A 16,833-nucleotide genomic window follows, 5' to 3' on the forward strand; every position below is an offset into this window, starting at 1 on the left:
AGGAAATTGGAATTATCAATAAGCACCTAAATGCTTCCATACACCTCTTCCTCTCTGCCTTAACCATAAATGGAAAGCACTCTTTTTCGTAGCAAGTTAGGAGAATTTACGCCGCACGATAGTATAGTTAACATAGCAGGATAGGGTTAGCGAAAATTCTCTAACAACTTGCTATGAAATCCCTTTTCATCGAAGTGGCGTGGGGGGGGAAGTGTGTCCCCGTCCTGTAACTCTTACCGTACGGGTTTAAATGTGAATTTAAACAGGGTGACGTCAGAATTGGACGTCCCAAGGATGCCACTTACACACGTTTCCGATTCACCACTGCCAGTCTTGGATCAGTGCAAACTGCAGAGGCCACTTTTAGTGATAGCATAGACATTAAAACCAAGACTGGCAATGCTCACTGCGGTATAATAAGAACCGGTCTGTTTTGCTGGATGTTCTCGCTCTGCCTGTCAGGTGGTAGCACATAGACACGCCCAATCGTGAAGTCTCCGGAAGTTAGTTATCTCATTTAGCTCCAAACAAATAATACACTTACACATATTTATTGTCAACTATGGACAAGCTTCGTAGTATGATAGGGGGGCGAGAAGACAACGAGGAAGCAGGGCTCACGGCGCAGGTAACACAGCATGTTGTTGTATTTTATCTGGGTTTGCATTAGCTTGCTAGCTAGCTAACTTGCTAAATGCGAAACCTTGGCTTTGACACATGAGTCGAGTGGTACATTTCCGTGGACGATATCAAATGCATAATTTGCTTGTTCTTAGTCACGAGTATTTAAACTAACACTATACCTTGTCTTATAATTGATACACATTATGTTGAGTGTATGTCTACTGTGCTGAAATAGTTTGGTAACTAGGTAAATAGGAGTAAAGCCGCGCATGCGCCGATGCTGCTCATGTGAAAACTAGCGAGTTGTGACCATAGAGATCCTAATTAATTGTATGGCTGTGTCAACTAATAATGTCTTATCGTTAATCCTGTGTATTTGTATGCATCACTGCTCTTTACATGCTTTCATAAGGAGATGGTGGATCAGATGAGGTAAGGTTGGTCTTGAACACTGGTTTTCGTCCACAAGAAGACTGGGCTGTATCTAATTTATTCACTTAGTGATACACTTATTTGAAGACGTGCAGACATTGTCTTTATTTCCCCTACTAGTAATGCACACTTCAAAACAGTACATCAGTTCAAAAACAATGCTGCTCAGCTGATTTACATTAAAACCATGGCTTTCCTTTTCCTGTCTTGTGTTATCAGATGTCTCGAAACAAAGATTGATTAGCGCTGGTGTCATAGAAGTTGACCTATGTCCTTTGTGTGTAACTCTTGTTTGTGTAATTGGATGTTTTTTTGTGCGTACAAAAATGGGCTTTACTTTAACTTACGKTCTCTAATTTGCCACTGGTCAGCATGGTAGAACCATCAGTAGCAAGAGAGACCTTGGGTCCCTGAGTCTGTGCTTTGGGTTGTTGCCCGTCTGTCTTGTGACATCCTGCCATTGTTCTCTCCTCAGGTCCTGGATGCCTCGACGCTCAGCTACAGCACCCGGGTGAAGTGGTTCGTCATATGCTTCGCTTCAGGCATCCTGTGCTCCATACTGGTGAGATTTCACCCCATTTCAGTGTTATTGTGAGTCTGTAATGGTGCCCTTTTCCCTAATATATAGTGCACTACTTTTGACCCGGGCTGTACTCTATAGATGGGTTGGTTGTTTAGCAACAAAACTGATGCTTGTGCAACTATGGGACAAAACAGACGGGGTTTGGCTTAGATTATTGATGGCATGTTTTTTATTTTTTTTTACCTTTATATTTAACTAGGCAAGTCAGTTAAAGAATAAATTCTTATTTACAATGACGGCCTAGGAACAGTGGGTTAACTGCCTTGTTCAGGGGCAGAACGACAGATTTTTATTCTTTACTGTCAGCTCGGGGATTCGATCCAGCAACCTTCCGGTTACTAGGCTACCTGCCTCTAACCACTAGGCTACCTGTCTCTAACCACTAGGCTACCTGCTCTAACCACTAGGCTACCTGTCTCTAACCACTAGGTCCTGTCCTCTAACCCTAGGCTACCTGTCTCTAACACTAGGCTCCTGGTTCTAACCACTAGGCTACCTGTCCTAACCACTAGGCTACCTGTCTCTAACCACTAGCCTACCTGTCTCTAACCACTAGGCTACCTGTCTCTAACCACTAGGCTACCTGTCTCTAACCACTAGCTAGCGCTGTCCTAACCACTAGGCTACCTGTCTCTAACACTAGGCTACCTGTCTCTAACCACTAGGCTACCTGTCTCTAACCACTAGGCTACTGTCTCTAACACTAGGCTACCTGTCTCTAACCATAGGCTACCTGTCTCTAACCACTAGGCTACCTGTTCTCTAACCACTAGGCTACCTGTCTCTAACCACTAGGCTACCTGTCTCTAACCACTAGGCTACCTGTCTCTAACCACTAGGCTTACCTGTTCTCTAACCATAGGCTACCTGTCTCTAACCACTAGGCTGACTGTCTTAACACTAGGCTACCTGTCTCTAACCACTAGGCTACCTGTCTCTAACCATAGGCTACCTGTCTTACCACTAGTACCTGTCTCTAACCACTAGGCCTACCTGTCTCTAACCACTAGGTACCTGTCTCTAACCACTAGGCCCTGTACCCTTGCCCTTCTAACCACTAGGCTACTGTCTCTAACCAGGCTACTGTTCTAACCATAGGCTACCTGTCTCTAACACTAGGCTACCTGTCTCTAACCACTAGGCTACCTGTCTCTAACCACTAGGCTACCTGTCTCTAACCACTAGGCTACCTGTCTCTAACCACCAGGCTACCTGCTCTAACCACCTGGCTACTTGTCTCTAACCGCTAGGCTACCTGTCTCTAACCGCTAGGCCTACCTGTCTCTAACGTAGGCTACTGTCTCTACAGCTAGGCTACCTGTCTCTAACCGTAGGGTACCTGTCTTACACCGTGGTAACTGTCTCTAACGCTAGGGTACCTGTCTCTAACCGCTAGGCTACTGTCTCTAACCGCTAGCTACGTGCTCTACCGCTAGGCTACCTGTCTCTAACCGCTAGGCTACCTGTCTCTGACCGCCTAGGCTACCTGTCTCTACCCGCTACGGACTAGATGTCTGACGCTACTCTGTCTCTGACGCTAGGCTACCTGTCTCTGACCGCTAGGCTACCTGTCTCTGACGCGCTAGGCCCCTCCCTGTCTCGTCTGGCTACCTGTCTCTGACCGCTAGGGCTACCTGTCTCTGACCGCTAGGCTACCTGTCTCTGACCGCTAGGCTACCTGTTCTCTGACCGCTAGGCTACCTGTCTCTGACCGCTAGGCTACTGTCTCTGACCGCTAGCTATCTGTCTTGCGCTAGGCTACCTGCTCTGACCGCTAGGCTACCTGCTCTAACCGCTAGGCTACTGCTCTAACCGCTAGGTTACCCGTCTCTAACCGCTAGGCCGTCTCTAACCGCTAGGCTACCGTCTCTACGCTAGGCTACCGTCTCTAACCGCCAGGCTACCCGTCTCTAACCGCCAGGCTACCCGTCTCTACCGCCAGGCTACCTGCCGCCCCAATGTAAACTATATTTCATCTCTAACTTTATTGAAAACAATAAAGTTAGCCAATGACCGCTTGTCTTTTCAAATACGCTGTTACAGTAGTTGACTAGCTAGCTATTTTAAGCCATATTAGCTTAGACGTGACATCATTCAATACAAGACATAGTATCAATAACAAGATGAGACTAGCTGGAAGGAGTCACTTACCATTCCATCATGACAGCTTATTTTGTCATTGTTGCTAGTTATCTGGCCATTCAGAACATAACAACACACGTCCTTCTGCCCCTGCTGACGCGCACGCATCGTTCTGGTGACGACGTCAGCTAACCAGCCTATATGAGTCGGATTTGGTTTCACATTCCCTTCCCTTCCAATGCCACGGCTGTTTCCATCCACAAAGCATTTCTTATCAGATTCTCTCCTCGTGTACACTGTCAGTATTCTCCTCAACAAACAAGTATCTGTCACAGCAGGATACCAGTGATGGCTGTATATTACAGTAAACCACAGCAGGATACCAGTGATGGCTGTATATTACAGTAAACCACAGCAGGATCCAGTGATGGCTGTATATTACAGTAACCAGCAGGATACCAGTGATGGCTGTATATTACAGTAAACCACAGCAGGATACTAGTGATGGCTGTATATTAAGTAAACCACAGCAAAAAGGATACCAGTGATGGCTGTAACTCTAACGTAAACACAGCAGGATACAGTGATGGCTGGTATATTACAGTAAACCACAGCAGGATACCGTGATGGCTGTATATTACAGTAAACACAGCAGGATACCAGTGATGGCTGTTATTACAGAAACCACAGCAGGATACATGATGGCTGTATTTTACAGTAAACCACAGCAGGATACAGTGATGGCTGTATATTACAGTAAACACACAGCAGTGTCCTCTATCATCCTCTATGTCAGTAGGTACATGAGTTCAGTCTCTGTGTCAGAGAAACGAAAGTAAAACCTTAGTCACAGTGGACAGTGCTGCTACACTGTATCTGCAGTTGTCTCTCTGTTAGTGTGGTTATGGGCCTGTCTACAGAAACAGTTGTCTCCTCTGTTAGTGTGGTTATGGCCTGTCTACGAAACAGTTGTCCTCTCTGTTAGTGTGGTTATGGGTCTGTCTACAGAACAGTTGTCCTCTCTGTTAGTGTGGTTATGGGCCTGTCTACAGAACAGTTGTCTCCTCTGTTAGTGTGGTTATGGGCCTGTCTACAGAACAGTTGTCCCTCTCTGTTGTGTGGTTATGGGCCTGTCTACAGAACAGTTGTCCTCTCTGTTAGTGTGGTTATGGGCCTGTCTACAGAACAGTTGTCCTCTCTGTTAGTGTGGTTATGGGCCTGTCTACAGAACAGTTGTCCTCTCTGTTAGTGTGGTTATGGCTCTGTCTACAGAACAGTTGTCCTCTCTGTTAGTGTGGTTATGGGTCTGTCTACAGAAAGTTGTCCTCTCTGTTAGTGTGGTTATGGGTCTGTCTACAGAACAGTTGTCCTCTCTGTTAGTGTGGTTATGGGTCTGCTACAGAACAGTTGTCCTCTCTGTTAGTGTGGTTATGGGCCTGTCTACAGAACAGTTGTCTCCTCTGTTAGTGTGGTTATGGGCTGTCTACAAACAGTTGTCCCTCTGTTAGTGTGGTTATGGGCCTGTCTACAGAACAGTTGTCCTCTCTGTTAGTGTGGTTATGGGCCTGTCTACAGAACAGTTGTCCTCTCTGTTAGTGTGGTTATGGGCCTGTCTACAGAACAGTTGTCTCTCTGTTAGTGTGGTTATGGGTCTGTCTACAGAACAGTTGTCCTCTCTGTTAGTGTGGTTATGGGCTGTCTACAGAACAGTTGTCCTCTCTGTTAGTGTGGTTATGGGCCTGTCTACAGAACAGTTGTCCTCTCTGTTAGTGTGGTTATGGGCTGTCTACAGAACAGTTGTCCTCTCTGTTGTGTGGTTTATGGGCCTGTCTACAGAACAGTTGTCCCTCTCTGTTAGTGTGGTTATGGGCCTGTCTACAGAACAGTTGTCCTCTCTGTTAGTGTGGTTATGGGTCTGCTACAGAACAGTTGTCCTCTCTGTTAGTGTGGTTATGGGTCTGTCTACAGAACAGTTGTCCTCTCTGTTAGTGTGGTTTTGGTCTGTCTACAGAACAGTTGTCCTCTCTGTTAGTGTGGTTATGGGCTGTCTACAGAACAGTTGTCCTCTCTGTTAGTGTGGTTATGGGCCTGTCTACAGAACAGTTGTCCTCTCTGTTAGTGTGGTTATAGGGCCTGTCTACAGAACAGTTGTCCTCTCTGTTAGTGTGGTTATGGGCCTGTCTACAGAACAGTTGTCTCCTCTGTTAGTGTGGTTATGGGCTGGCCTACAGAAGGGTTGTACTGATAACAACTCTGTAGACTGATTATTCACAGCGTGTTAACAACACTGGTGAGAGCCATTCATAACAGAAGCCATATATATTCCTCTCATTGATTCTACTAGTTCAAGAATGTGTCTAACATGAATCATGTATTTGTATGCACCATTTGGTCTTTCATTAGGAGATGGATCAGGTCAGGCTGGTGTTAAACACCAAGGGCTTATTCCACAAGAACATTATGTAATAGCCTACATCAGTGCTCTCCCACCCTGTTCCTGGAGAGCTACCCTCCTGTAGGTTTACATCAGTGCTTTCCAACCCTGTTCCTGGAGAGTTACCCTCCTGTAGGTTTACAGCAGGGCTCTCCAAGTGGCGCAGCGGTCTAAGGCGCTACAGTCCCTGGTTCGAATCCGGGCTGTATCACATCTGGCCATGGTTGAGAGTCCCATAGGGTGGCGCACAATTGGCCCCAGCGTCGTCCGGGTTTGGCCGGTGTAGGCCGTCATTGTAAATAAGAATTTGTTCTTAACTGACTTGCCTAGTTAAATAAAGGTTAAATAAAGGTTAAATAACAAATGAAAATAATGAGACTATATACCGGAGTACTGTTTTTCTTTTAAATAAAAAAATTATTTAAATCCTGTTCCTGGAGAGGGATCCTCCTGTAGGTTTACAGCAGGGCTGTCCAACCCTGTTCCTGGAGAGGTACCCTCCTCCCTCCAGGGTTGGAGTGAAAACCTACAGGACGGGATCTCTCCAGGAACAGAGATGGAGAGCCCTGATGTAAACCCACAGGAGGATCCCTCTCCAGGAACAGGGTTGGAGAGCCCTGATGTAAACCCACAGGAGGATCCCTCTCCAGGAACAGGGTTGGAGAGCCCTGATGTAAACCCACAGGAGGATCCCTCTCCAGGAACAGGGTTGGAGAGCCCTGATGTAAACCTACAGGAGGATCCCTCTCCAGGAACAGGGATGGAGAGCCCTGATGTAAACCCACAGGAGGATCCCTCTCCAGGAACAGGGTTGGAGAGCCCTGATGTAAACCCACAGGAGGATCCCTCTCCAGGAACAGGGTTGGAGAGCCCTGATGTAAACCTACAGGAGGATCCCTCTCCAGGAACAGGGATGGAGAGCCTTAGACTATATGATCAACTTTTAAAATTAAAGCTAAATGAGTCAAAGATCTTGTTTTTGTGAACCAGCATGTCCATGTGTAGAAAGTGATATGGTGTTTCACCACTAGGGGGCGATCATGTAACATTGTATTTGTAACATTTCAGGGAACCATTTTCCTTTGGCCCACAGATCATTCTTGTTCAAAATAAATAGGCAAAAGCAATACAAATATTATCAAATTTAAAATATTTGGCCTACCTGATATTTACCAAATAGTCTAATTCCAGGTAACATTGATCTAGCGTACCTCTTCTCTTGTGGATATCATAAGGTGAATGCACCTATTTGTAAGTCGCTCTGGATAAGAGCGTCTGCTAAATGACTTAAATGTAAATGTAATGTAAATGTCTTCCAGGAGTTTCTTTAGCCGATCAGACTGATCATACAAACTGATGGTAGGATGATGCCTAGGTGGACATAGTAATAATTTAATTGTGTGTGTTTTTCAACCAGGGCACTGCACTGCTGTTCTTACCCAATGGCACCAAGCTGTTTGCTGTGTTCTACACACTAGGTAACCTTGCTGCWCTCTCCAGGTGAGTCCATTCATTTTGTTCATGGTCTGCTACCAATACTGTTGTTACTGCCAGAGCTAAAGACAAAGCTATTTCCAGTACAAGCAATGCAGGAATTAAGCTATTACTAAATGCATACTTATTTGATATACTTTTTACATTTTTAAAAATTACATTATACACTTCAATTCTAATTTAATGTGAGGTAATTTCACTGTAAGTTCCCTCCTACCCATGTAACTTGACTTTGGATGGACTTGACCCAGACACATCGAGTTGTTGCCGTTTTTCTAACATCTGTGTGTCGATTTGATTGTTTAGCAACACTCCACTAGCGTGATTGATTGGGGTGCCTAATCTTTTTTTTTTTTGTCCACACTTTACAAATGACCTATCAATTATTGATCTCCTGTCCCGTCACCCAGCTTGGAGTGTACTCTGTAGCAGTCCGTTAAGTAGCTGCCAAAGTGTTCTTTTGAGTTCATCTGTCGAGGGGTGTTCCAAGTCACGGAATTTAGAGTTAGAATTCTGTCCCTGTTCTAGAATTAGAATTCTGTCCCTGTTCTAGAATTAGAATTCTGTCCCTGTTCTAGAATTAGAATTCTGTCCCTGTTCTAGCGGTTCTATTTCTATGTTTCAGGTGTCAGTAAGACCACCTGGTTTGTCTGTCATACTATGCAGTATTTATTTTTTAAATGTTCAGACAGAACAGAAGCACATTGGATGGGTTCCCTATTGAGCTTGGTGTAGTAGTCCTGTGTGGCTCAGTAGGTAAGAGCATGACACTAATGAACACCAAGGTCGTAGGTTCATTTCCCGCAGGGACCACACACGCATACCATTTGTTTTGTCTCCATGCACTCACTAAGTAAGTTGCTTTGGACACAATGTCCAGCTGTCTAGGATTCATTGTGGTAAACAAGGGTTTCTATAATTCAGGACATTTTTGTACAGGTCAGTAATGTATTTTGATTGAATTCCTGATGGTGGAACAGGTCTGTTGGGTTTAGTTCTCTAAGAATCAAGAGAGGGTTGAGCTGTCAGATAAATGTATTACATGTGACTGTCTCCAAGATAAGAGTCATACCAATCGACTTTCTAAAAATGGGACCCAATGCCTTGCTTGGCACTCAGCATGAAGGAGATTGATTGGGGAAAGGCCCTACGACAGACTAGCGTTCTATCCAGGGAGTGTGTAATCAGGAGATGGGCTCCTGCCTCTATGGGCCGTTCTGGCAAATGCTTACTTACTATAATACTGAACAAAAATATAAACTTAACATGCAACAATTTCAAAGATTTTACTGAGTTACAGTTCAAATAAGGAAATCAGTCAATTTTAAATAAATTCATTAAATCAAATCCAATTTTGTCACATGCACCAAATACAGCAGGTTCACCTTAGCGTGAAATGCTTACTTCAAGCTCTATAAAGTAAAAAATAAATGAACAGTTACCCCCTCTGCAGGGCTCCCGAGTAGCGCTGTTGTCTAAGACACTGCATCTCAGTGCAAGAGGAGTCACTGCAGTCCCTGGTTCGAATCCAGGCTGCATCACATCCGGCTGTGATTGGGAGTCCAATAGGGCGGTGCACAATTGACCCAGCGTCGTCCGGGTTTGGCCAGGGTAGGCCGTCATTGTAAATAAGAATTTGTTCTTGATTGACTTGCCTAGTTGGTTCTAGACTTGGCGCTCCGGTACCACATGCCGTATGGTAGCAGAGAGAACAGTCTATGACTTGGGTGACTGGAGTCTGACAATTTTTGGGGGCCTTCCTCTGACACCGCCTGGTCCTGGATGGCAGGAAGCTTGGCCTCAGTGATGTACTGGGCCGTACGCACTACACGCCTTACGGTTGGATGCCGYGCAGTTGCCAAACCAGGCGGTGATGCAACTGGTCAGGATGCACTCGATGGTGCAGCTGTAGAACTTTTTGAAGATCTGTCAGTCTCCTGAGGGGGGGGYAAGTGTTGTCGACACCAATGAACTTGAAGCTCTCAACCTGCTCCACTACAGCCCCGTCGATGAGATGAGGGCGTGCTCGGTCCTCCTTTTCCTGTAGTCTGCGATCAGCTCCTTTGTCTTTTGCTCACGTTGAGGGGGAGGTTGTTGTCCTGGCACCACACTGCCAGGTCTCTGACCACCTCCTTAATGGCTGTCTCATCGTTGTCGGTGATCAGTGGAGTGTTGCTAAACGAGTCACTGGTACTTCCTGCCTTAGTTTTTGCTTGTAATCAGGAATCAGTAGGATAGAATTATGGTCAGATTTGCCAAATGGAAGGAGAGCTTTGTACACGTCTTTGTGTGTGGAGTAAAAGTGGTCTAGAGGTTTTCTTCCTCTGGCTGCACATGTAACATGCTGGTAGAAATGAGGTAAAACTGATTTAAGTTTGCCTGCATTAAAGTCCCCGGCCACTAGGAGCGCCACTTCTGGATGAGCATTCTCTTGTTTGCTAATGGCCGTATACAGCTTGTTCAGCGTGGTCTCAGTGCCAGCATGGGTTTGTGGTGGTAAATGGACGGCTACGAAAAATATAGATAGTCTTGGTAGATAGTGTGGTCTACATCTTATCATGAGGTACACTCACTCTCTCTTTAAGTTTTAGGCCCTAATCTATGGATTTTACATGACTGGCAGGGGTGCAGCCGTGGGTGGGCCTTAGCGGGCATAGGCCCACCCACTTGGCAGCCAGGCACACGCACTGGGGAGCCAGGCCCAGCCAATCAGAATGAGTTTTTCCTCACAAAGTGAGGAATGAGAATTCGTTTTTCCTCAGCACCCCTCCACCCCACCACAGACGATGCCGCAGGTGTAGAACCCGGATGTGGGGGTCGTGGGCTGGCACGGTTACCTGTGGTCTGCGGTTGTGAGGCCGGTTGGACGTACTGCCGATTTTATTTATTTATATATATTTTTTTCTAAAAACAACATTGGAGGCAGCTTGTTGTAGATAAATTAACATTAAATGATCTGGCAACAGCTCTGGGGGACATTCCTGCAGTCAGCATGCCAATTGCACGCTCCCTCAACTTGAGACATCTGTGGCATTGTGTTGTTGTGACAAAACTGCACATTTTAGAGTGGTCTTTTATTGTCCCCCAGCACAAGGTGCACCTGTGTAATGATCATGTTGTTTAATCAGCTTATTGATATGCCACACTTGTCAGGTGGCTGGAAGTGTCTTGGCAAAGGAGAAATGCTCACAAAACAGGGATGTAAACAAATTTGTGCTCAAAAGTTGAGAGGAATAGCTTTTTTGTAATTCAACTCATGAAACATGGGACCAACACTTCTTGCCTGGTTCCTCTCTCTAAGTTTATTTTTTTTTCCTTATTTGGGATTGTTTCCATGCCACTGTGCTTCCGTTTGCTGAAATTAATTTGATTGGTTATCACAGACAGGTGTCGCGTCGTCGTGTGGCTTTCTTTTGACACGGTATCATTTTCCTACCGGACGGTGAACTGTGACATCTCTTTGTTTTCAAGTGTCTTCTGTCATCTTGTGTGTTTCCACAGCGACAACACTGTGAAAGAAACGGGTTCAGTGTGTCCTCACTTCTGGTTACTGTTCTGAACCACAAACAGTAGTGTCATGTTTACACTGGACATTTTTCCCCAAATGGCTCCCTATGTAGTGCACTGCTTTTGACTAGGGCCTATTGTACACTATGTAGGGAATAGTGTGCCATTTGTAATGCAGATGAGGGCTTTTGTCCACACAGTAACTTGAAGTGCTCACACGTCATATTTTTTAATTTGAGGAGTATATTCAGGTGGGCAGGTGTAAAAGTAACCATGCGTTTCATGTTGCATAATATATACCCAGGCCCACCAGCAGGTCCCTAATACATACATACATGCATACAGTTGAAGTCTGAAGTTTACATTCACCTTAGCCAATTACATTTAAACTCAGTTTTTCACAATTCCTGACATTTAATCCTAGTAGAAATTCCCTGTCTTAGGTCAGTTAGGATCACCGCTTTATTTTAAGAATGTGAAATGTCAGAATAATAGTAGAGAGAGTGATTTATTTCTCATCACATTCCCAGTGGGTCAGACTTTTACATACACTCAATTAGTATTTGGTAGCATTGCCTTTAAATTGTTTAACTTGATCAAACGTTTCAGGTAGACTTACACAAGCTTCCCACAATAAGTTGAGTGAATTTTGGCCCATTCCTCCTGACAGAGCTGGTGTAACTGAGTCAGGTTTGTAGGCCTCCTTGCTCGCACACGCTTTTTCAGTCTGCACACACATTTTCTATGGGATTGAGGTCAGGGCTTTGTGATGGCCTCTCCAATACCTTGACTTTGTTGTCCTTAAGCCATTTTGCTACAACTTTGGAAGTATGCTTGGGTCATTGTCCATTTGGAAGACCCATTTGCGACCAAGCTTTAACTTCCTGTCTTGAGATGTTGCTTTAATATATCCACATAATTTCCCTCCTCATGATGCCATCTATTTGTGAAGTGCACCAGCCCTCCTGCAGCAAAGCACCCCACAACATGATGCTGCCACTCCCGTGCTCACGGTTGGGATGGTGTTCTTCGGCTTGCAAGCCTCCCCCTTTTGCCTCCAAAATAACGATGGTCATTATGGCCAAACAGTTCTATTTTTGTTTCATCAGACCAGAGGACATTTCTCCTAAAGTACAGTCTTCGTCCCCATGTGCAGTTGCAATCCTTAGTCTGGCTTTTTATGGCGGGTTGGAGCAGTGGTTTCTTCCTTGCTGAGCGGCCTTTCAGGTTATGTCGATATAGGACTCGTTTTACAGTGGATATAGATACTTTTGTACCCGTTTCCTCCAGCATCTTCACAGTGTCCTTTTCTGTTGTTCTGGGATTGATTTGCACTTTTCGCACCAAAGTACGTTCATCTCTAGGAGACAGAATGCGTCTCCTTCCTGAGCGGTATGACGGCTGCGTGGTCCCATGGTATTTATACTTGCATACTATTGTTTGTAAAGATGAACGTGGTACCTTCAGGCGTTTGGAAATTGCTCCCAAGGATGAACCAGACTTGTGGAGGTCTACGATTTATTTTCTCTGGTCTTGGCTGATTTCTTTTGATTTTCCCATGATGTCAAGCAAAGAGGCACTGAGTTTGAATTGAATGAGTTGAATAAATTATAGTCCAACTAAGCGCAAACCATATGGAATGGCGTGTCACTGCACAACGCTGTGGTAGCCATGCTGGTTAAGTATGCCTTGAATTCTAAATAAATCACTGACAGTGTCACCAGCAAAGCACCCCCACACATCACACCTCCTCCTCCATGCTTCACGGTACAACCACACATGTGGAGATCATCCGTTCACCTACTCTGCGTCTCACAAAGACACGGCTGTTGGAACCAAAAATCTCACATTTGGACTCATCAGACCAAAGGACAGATTTCCACCGGTCTAATGTCCAATGTGTATCTTGGCCTAAGGAAGTCTCTTCTTCTTATTGGTGTCCTTTAGTAGTGGTTTCTTTGCAGCAATTTGACCATGAAGACCTGATTCACAGTCTCCTCTGAACAATTGACGTTGAGATGTCTGTTACTTGAACTCTGTGAAGCATTTATTTGGGCTGCAATCTGGAGGTGCAGTTAATTGCCGATTTCTGAGGCTGGTAACTCTAGTGAACGTATCCTCTGCAGCAGAGGTATCTCTGCGTCTTCCTTTCCTGTGGCGGTCCTCATGAGAGCCAGTTTCATCATAGTGCTTGATTTTTTTGTTTTGTGACTGCACTTGAAGAAACTTTCAAAGTTCTTGAACTTGTCCGCAGGGACTGACCTTCATGTCCTTAAAGTAAAGATGGACTCTTCTTTCTCTTTGCTTATTTGAGCTGTTCTTGCCATGATATGGACTTGGTCTTTTACCAAATAGGGCTATCTTCTGTATACCCTCCCTACCTTGTCACAACACAATTGATTGGCTCAAAAGCATTGAGAAGGAAAGAAMTTCCACAAATTAACTTTAAAAAAAGGCACACCTGTTAATTGGAATGCATTCCAGGTGACTACCTCATGAAGCTGGTTGAGAGAATACCAAGAGTGTGCAAAGCTGTCCTCAAAGCAAAYGGTGGCTACTTTTGCTTTTTATTTTGATTTGTTAACTCTTTTTTGTTACTACATGATTCCATATGTGTTATTTCATAGTTTTGATGTCTTCCTTATTATTCTACAATGTAGAAAATGTAAAAATAAATAAAAACCCTTCAATGAGTAGGTTTTAGGTGTAAACTTTTGACTGGTACTGTGTGTGAGTGTATATAAATATCCTAGGCCTACCAGCAGGGCTCTCTAAGATCTGTGTTGCGGACAGAATCACGGAATCCAGACATTAAAACGTAATTCTAAAATGTGTTTAACTCATTAGAAAATTCATTAATTTGTTCAAGTTAATCATAAGACATGAACAAAATGCGCCAGTGAATCGTATTTTCGATTCACGGCACAGGAATGCCCATCTCTCTCTCTCTCTCTCTCTCTCCTCTCTCTCTCTCCTCTCTCTCTCTCCTCTCTTTCTCCTCTCTTCTCTCTCTCTCTATACTTTGTGTAGCTGTTAGTGATGATGTAGCATTATGAGATAAATGTTAGTCTCCTGACCTAGAAAAGAGTCCATAAAGACTGTAAAGAGACAGTGTGGCGGTAGCCAGTGTATAAACTGATCCCAGTACAGAGAAAGCCCAGTCACCACCGGCTTCTTTACCTCGGGGATCGTCTGAGACCAGACAGCTGATGAAAGTGAGGAGAATTTCTGTCTATAATAAAGCCTTTTTGTGGGGAAAACCTCATTTTAATTGGCTGGGCCTGGCTCCCCAGCGGCTGGGCCTGGCTCCCCAGCGGCTGGGCCTGGCTCCCCAGCGGCTGGGCAAATTCCTCCCAGGCCCACCTATGTCTGTGCCCCTACCCAGTCATGGAAATCCATAGATTAGGGCCTAATGAATTTGACTGATTTCCTTATATGAGCTGTAACTCAGTATCGTTGAAGATGTTGCGTTTTTAGATTTTGTTCAGTATACATGGCTTATTATAATGCCAGCCACAGAAAATCTATTAACATTTGAAATTAGAATGCATTATCTTTGCTTGTCTGTTTTTTTTAGTGTTGTGTTGAATCCATGTCAAGGTCTTCTCATCTATCAATTGTAATATCAGCAACAACAACAAAACGTTTTCATTTCTCTGGGCTGTTTTGAACAATATATGTAGTCTTTCCAACATAATAAATCATAGAAATTCAAATCCATGTGACATTTATTTCCTACCATTTTAACCGTTGTGTTTTCCTGTATGTGTCTGCAGCACCTGTTTCCTGATGGGACCTCTGAAACAGCTGAAGAGAATGTTTGAACCCACCAGARTGATAGCCACCTGTGTTGTGCTGGTAACTACCTACTGTACTCTATGTATTGTAAACGAGTTTATTTGACATTGTAAAAATACATAATACATAACACACACAAGTGTAATGTCCTAGTCAACTAATGTAAGTTTTAAACAACCACACATATCACAATCGTTGCAAGTAATCCCGTAACCGAGGGATGTGGCTGGATAGATGTTGCTAAGCCCTAGGCATTTCTAAGTTAGTCTATATTTGTCAAAAATGATAATTGATAAACATTATTTTAAATGACAAAAAAAAAATGGCTGTTAAATATTACATTGTACCTTTTTTTAAAGAATCATTCGGTTATGTCTTAATGGATTCAGCAGTTCTCTCTTTTTTAAGACAGTTTTTCTGGAGTTTTTCAGTGTTGCTTGATACTTCTGCTCTTAAACTGTTGGTGGATTTAGGCCATTAGTTTGTCAGCTGTTAGTTTTTTCCGTGACTAAATGACAACTTCAAAGCGGGAATCCTTTAATTGGTGAAAGTGCCACGTCTGTTTTTTTTAGATATGGCGATACAACGCACAGTGTTGCACGCTCGATAGGACAGCAGAATATATTTGGACCATGCTGCCAGAGGGGAATATCAGTCATTTTACATGTCTAAACGCCCAGGGAATATCAAGTCATTTTACATGTCTAAACAGTCCCAGGGGGAATATCAGTCATTTTACACGTCTAACAGTCCAGGGGAATATCAGTCCTTTTAACACATGTCTAACAGCCCCAGGGAATATCAGTCATTTTACATGTTCTAACAGTCCCAGGGATATCAGTCATTTTACACAGGGAATATCAGTCATTTTACATGTCTAACAGTCCAGGGGAATATCAGTCATTTTACATGTCTAACAGCCCAGGGATATCAGTCATTTTACATGTCTAACAGTCCCAGGGGAATTAGTCATTTTTACATGTCTAACAGCCCAGGGGAATATTAGTCTTTTTACACGTCTAACAGTCCCAGGGGGAATATCAGTCATTTTACACAGGGATATCAGTCATTTTACATGTCTACACAGTCGTCCCAGGGGAATATCAGTCATTTTTACACGTCGAAACAGTCCCAGGGGAATATCAGTCATTTTAAATGTCTAACAGTCCCAGGAATATCAGTCATTTACATGTCTAACAGTCCCAGGGAATATCAGTCATTTTCATGTCTAACAGTCCCAGGGAATATAGTCATTTTACATGTCTAACAGTCCCAGGGAATATCAGTCAATTTTACATGTCTAACAGCCCAGGGAATATCAGTCATTTTACATCGTCTAACAGTCCAGGGATATCAGTCATTTACATGTCTAACAGTCCCCAGGGGAATATCAGTCATTTTACATGTCTAAAGCCAGGGGATATCAGTCATTTTATCACAAATTCATCATTTTACATGTCTAACAGCCCCAGGGAATATCAGTCATTTTACAGTCACAGCCCCAGGGAATATCAGTCATTTTTACATCTCTAACAGTCCAGGGGAATATCAGTCATTTACATTGTCTAACAGCCCCAGGGAATATCAGTCATTTTACATGTCTAAAGCCCCAGGGGAATATCAGTCATTTTACATGTCTAACAGTCCCCAGGGAATATCAGTCATTTTACATGTCTAAACAGCCCCAGGGGAATATCAGTCATTTTACATGTCTAGACAGTCCGAGGGAATATCAGTCATTTACATGCTAACAGCCCAGGGAATATCAGTCATTTTACATGTCTAACAGTCCCTAGGGGAATATCAGGTCATTTTACATGTCTAACAGTCCCAGGGAATATCAGTCATTTTACATGTCTAACAGTCCCAGGGGATATCA

The 16,833-nt window shown here is 43.9% G+C and overlaps 1 protein-coding gene across 1 annotated transcript in view; it reads left to right on the forward strand.

Moving 5' to 3' along the window:
- Positions 1–480: 480 nt before the first annotated feature.
- Positions 481–16,833, forward strand: part of sft2d1 (SFT2 domain containing 1) — a 22,431-nt gene continuing 6,078 nt past the window's right edge. Inside the window, exons 1-4 of the mRNA XM_024137387.2 lie at positions 481–628; positions 1,532–1,618; positions 7,573–7,655; positions 14,933–15,014. Of these exons, the coding sequence (XP_023993155.1) occupies positions 563–628; positions 1,532–1,618; positions 7,573–7,655; positions 14,933–15,014 (318 nt within the window). The 5' untranslated portion in view covers positions 481–562. The remainder of the gene's footprint in view (positions 629–1,531; positions 1,619–7,572; positions 7,656–14,932; positions 15,015–16,833) is intronic.

The sequence above is a fragment of the Salvelinus sp. IW2-2015 genome, unplaced genomic scaffold, assembly GCF_002910315.2.
Source record: "Salvelinus sp. IW2-2015 unplaced genomic scaffold, ASM291031v2 Un_scaffold1187, whole genome shotgun sequence".
Classification (NCBI taxonomy): Eukaryota; Metazoa; Chordata; class Actinopteri; order Salmoniformes; family Salmonidae; genus Salvelinus; species Salvelinus sp. IW2-2015.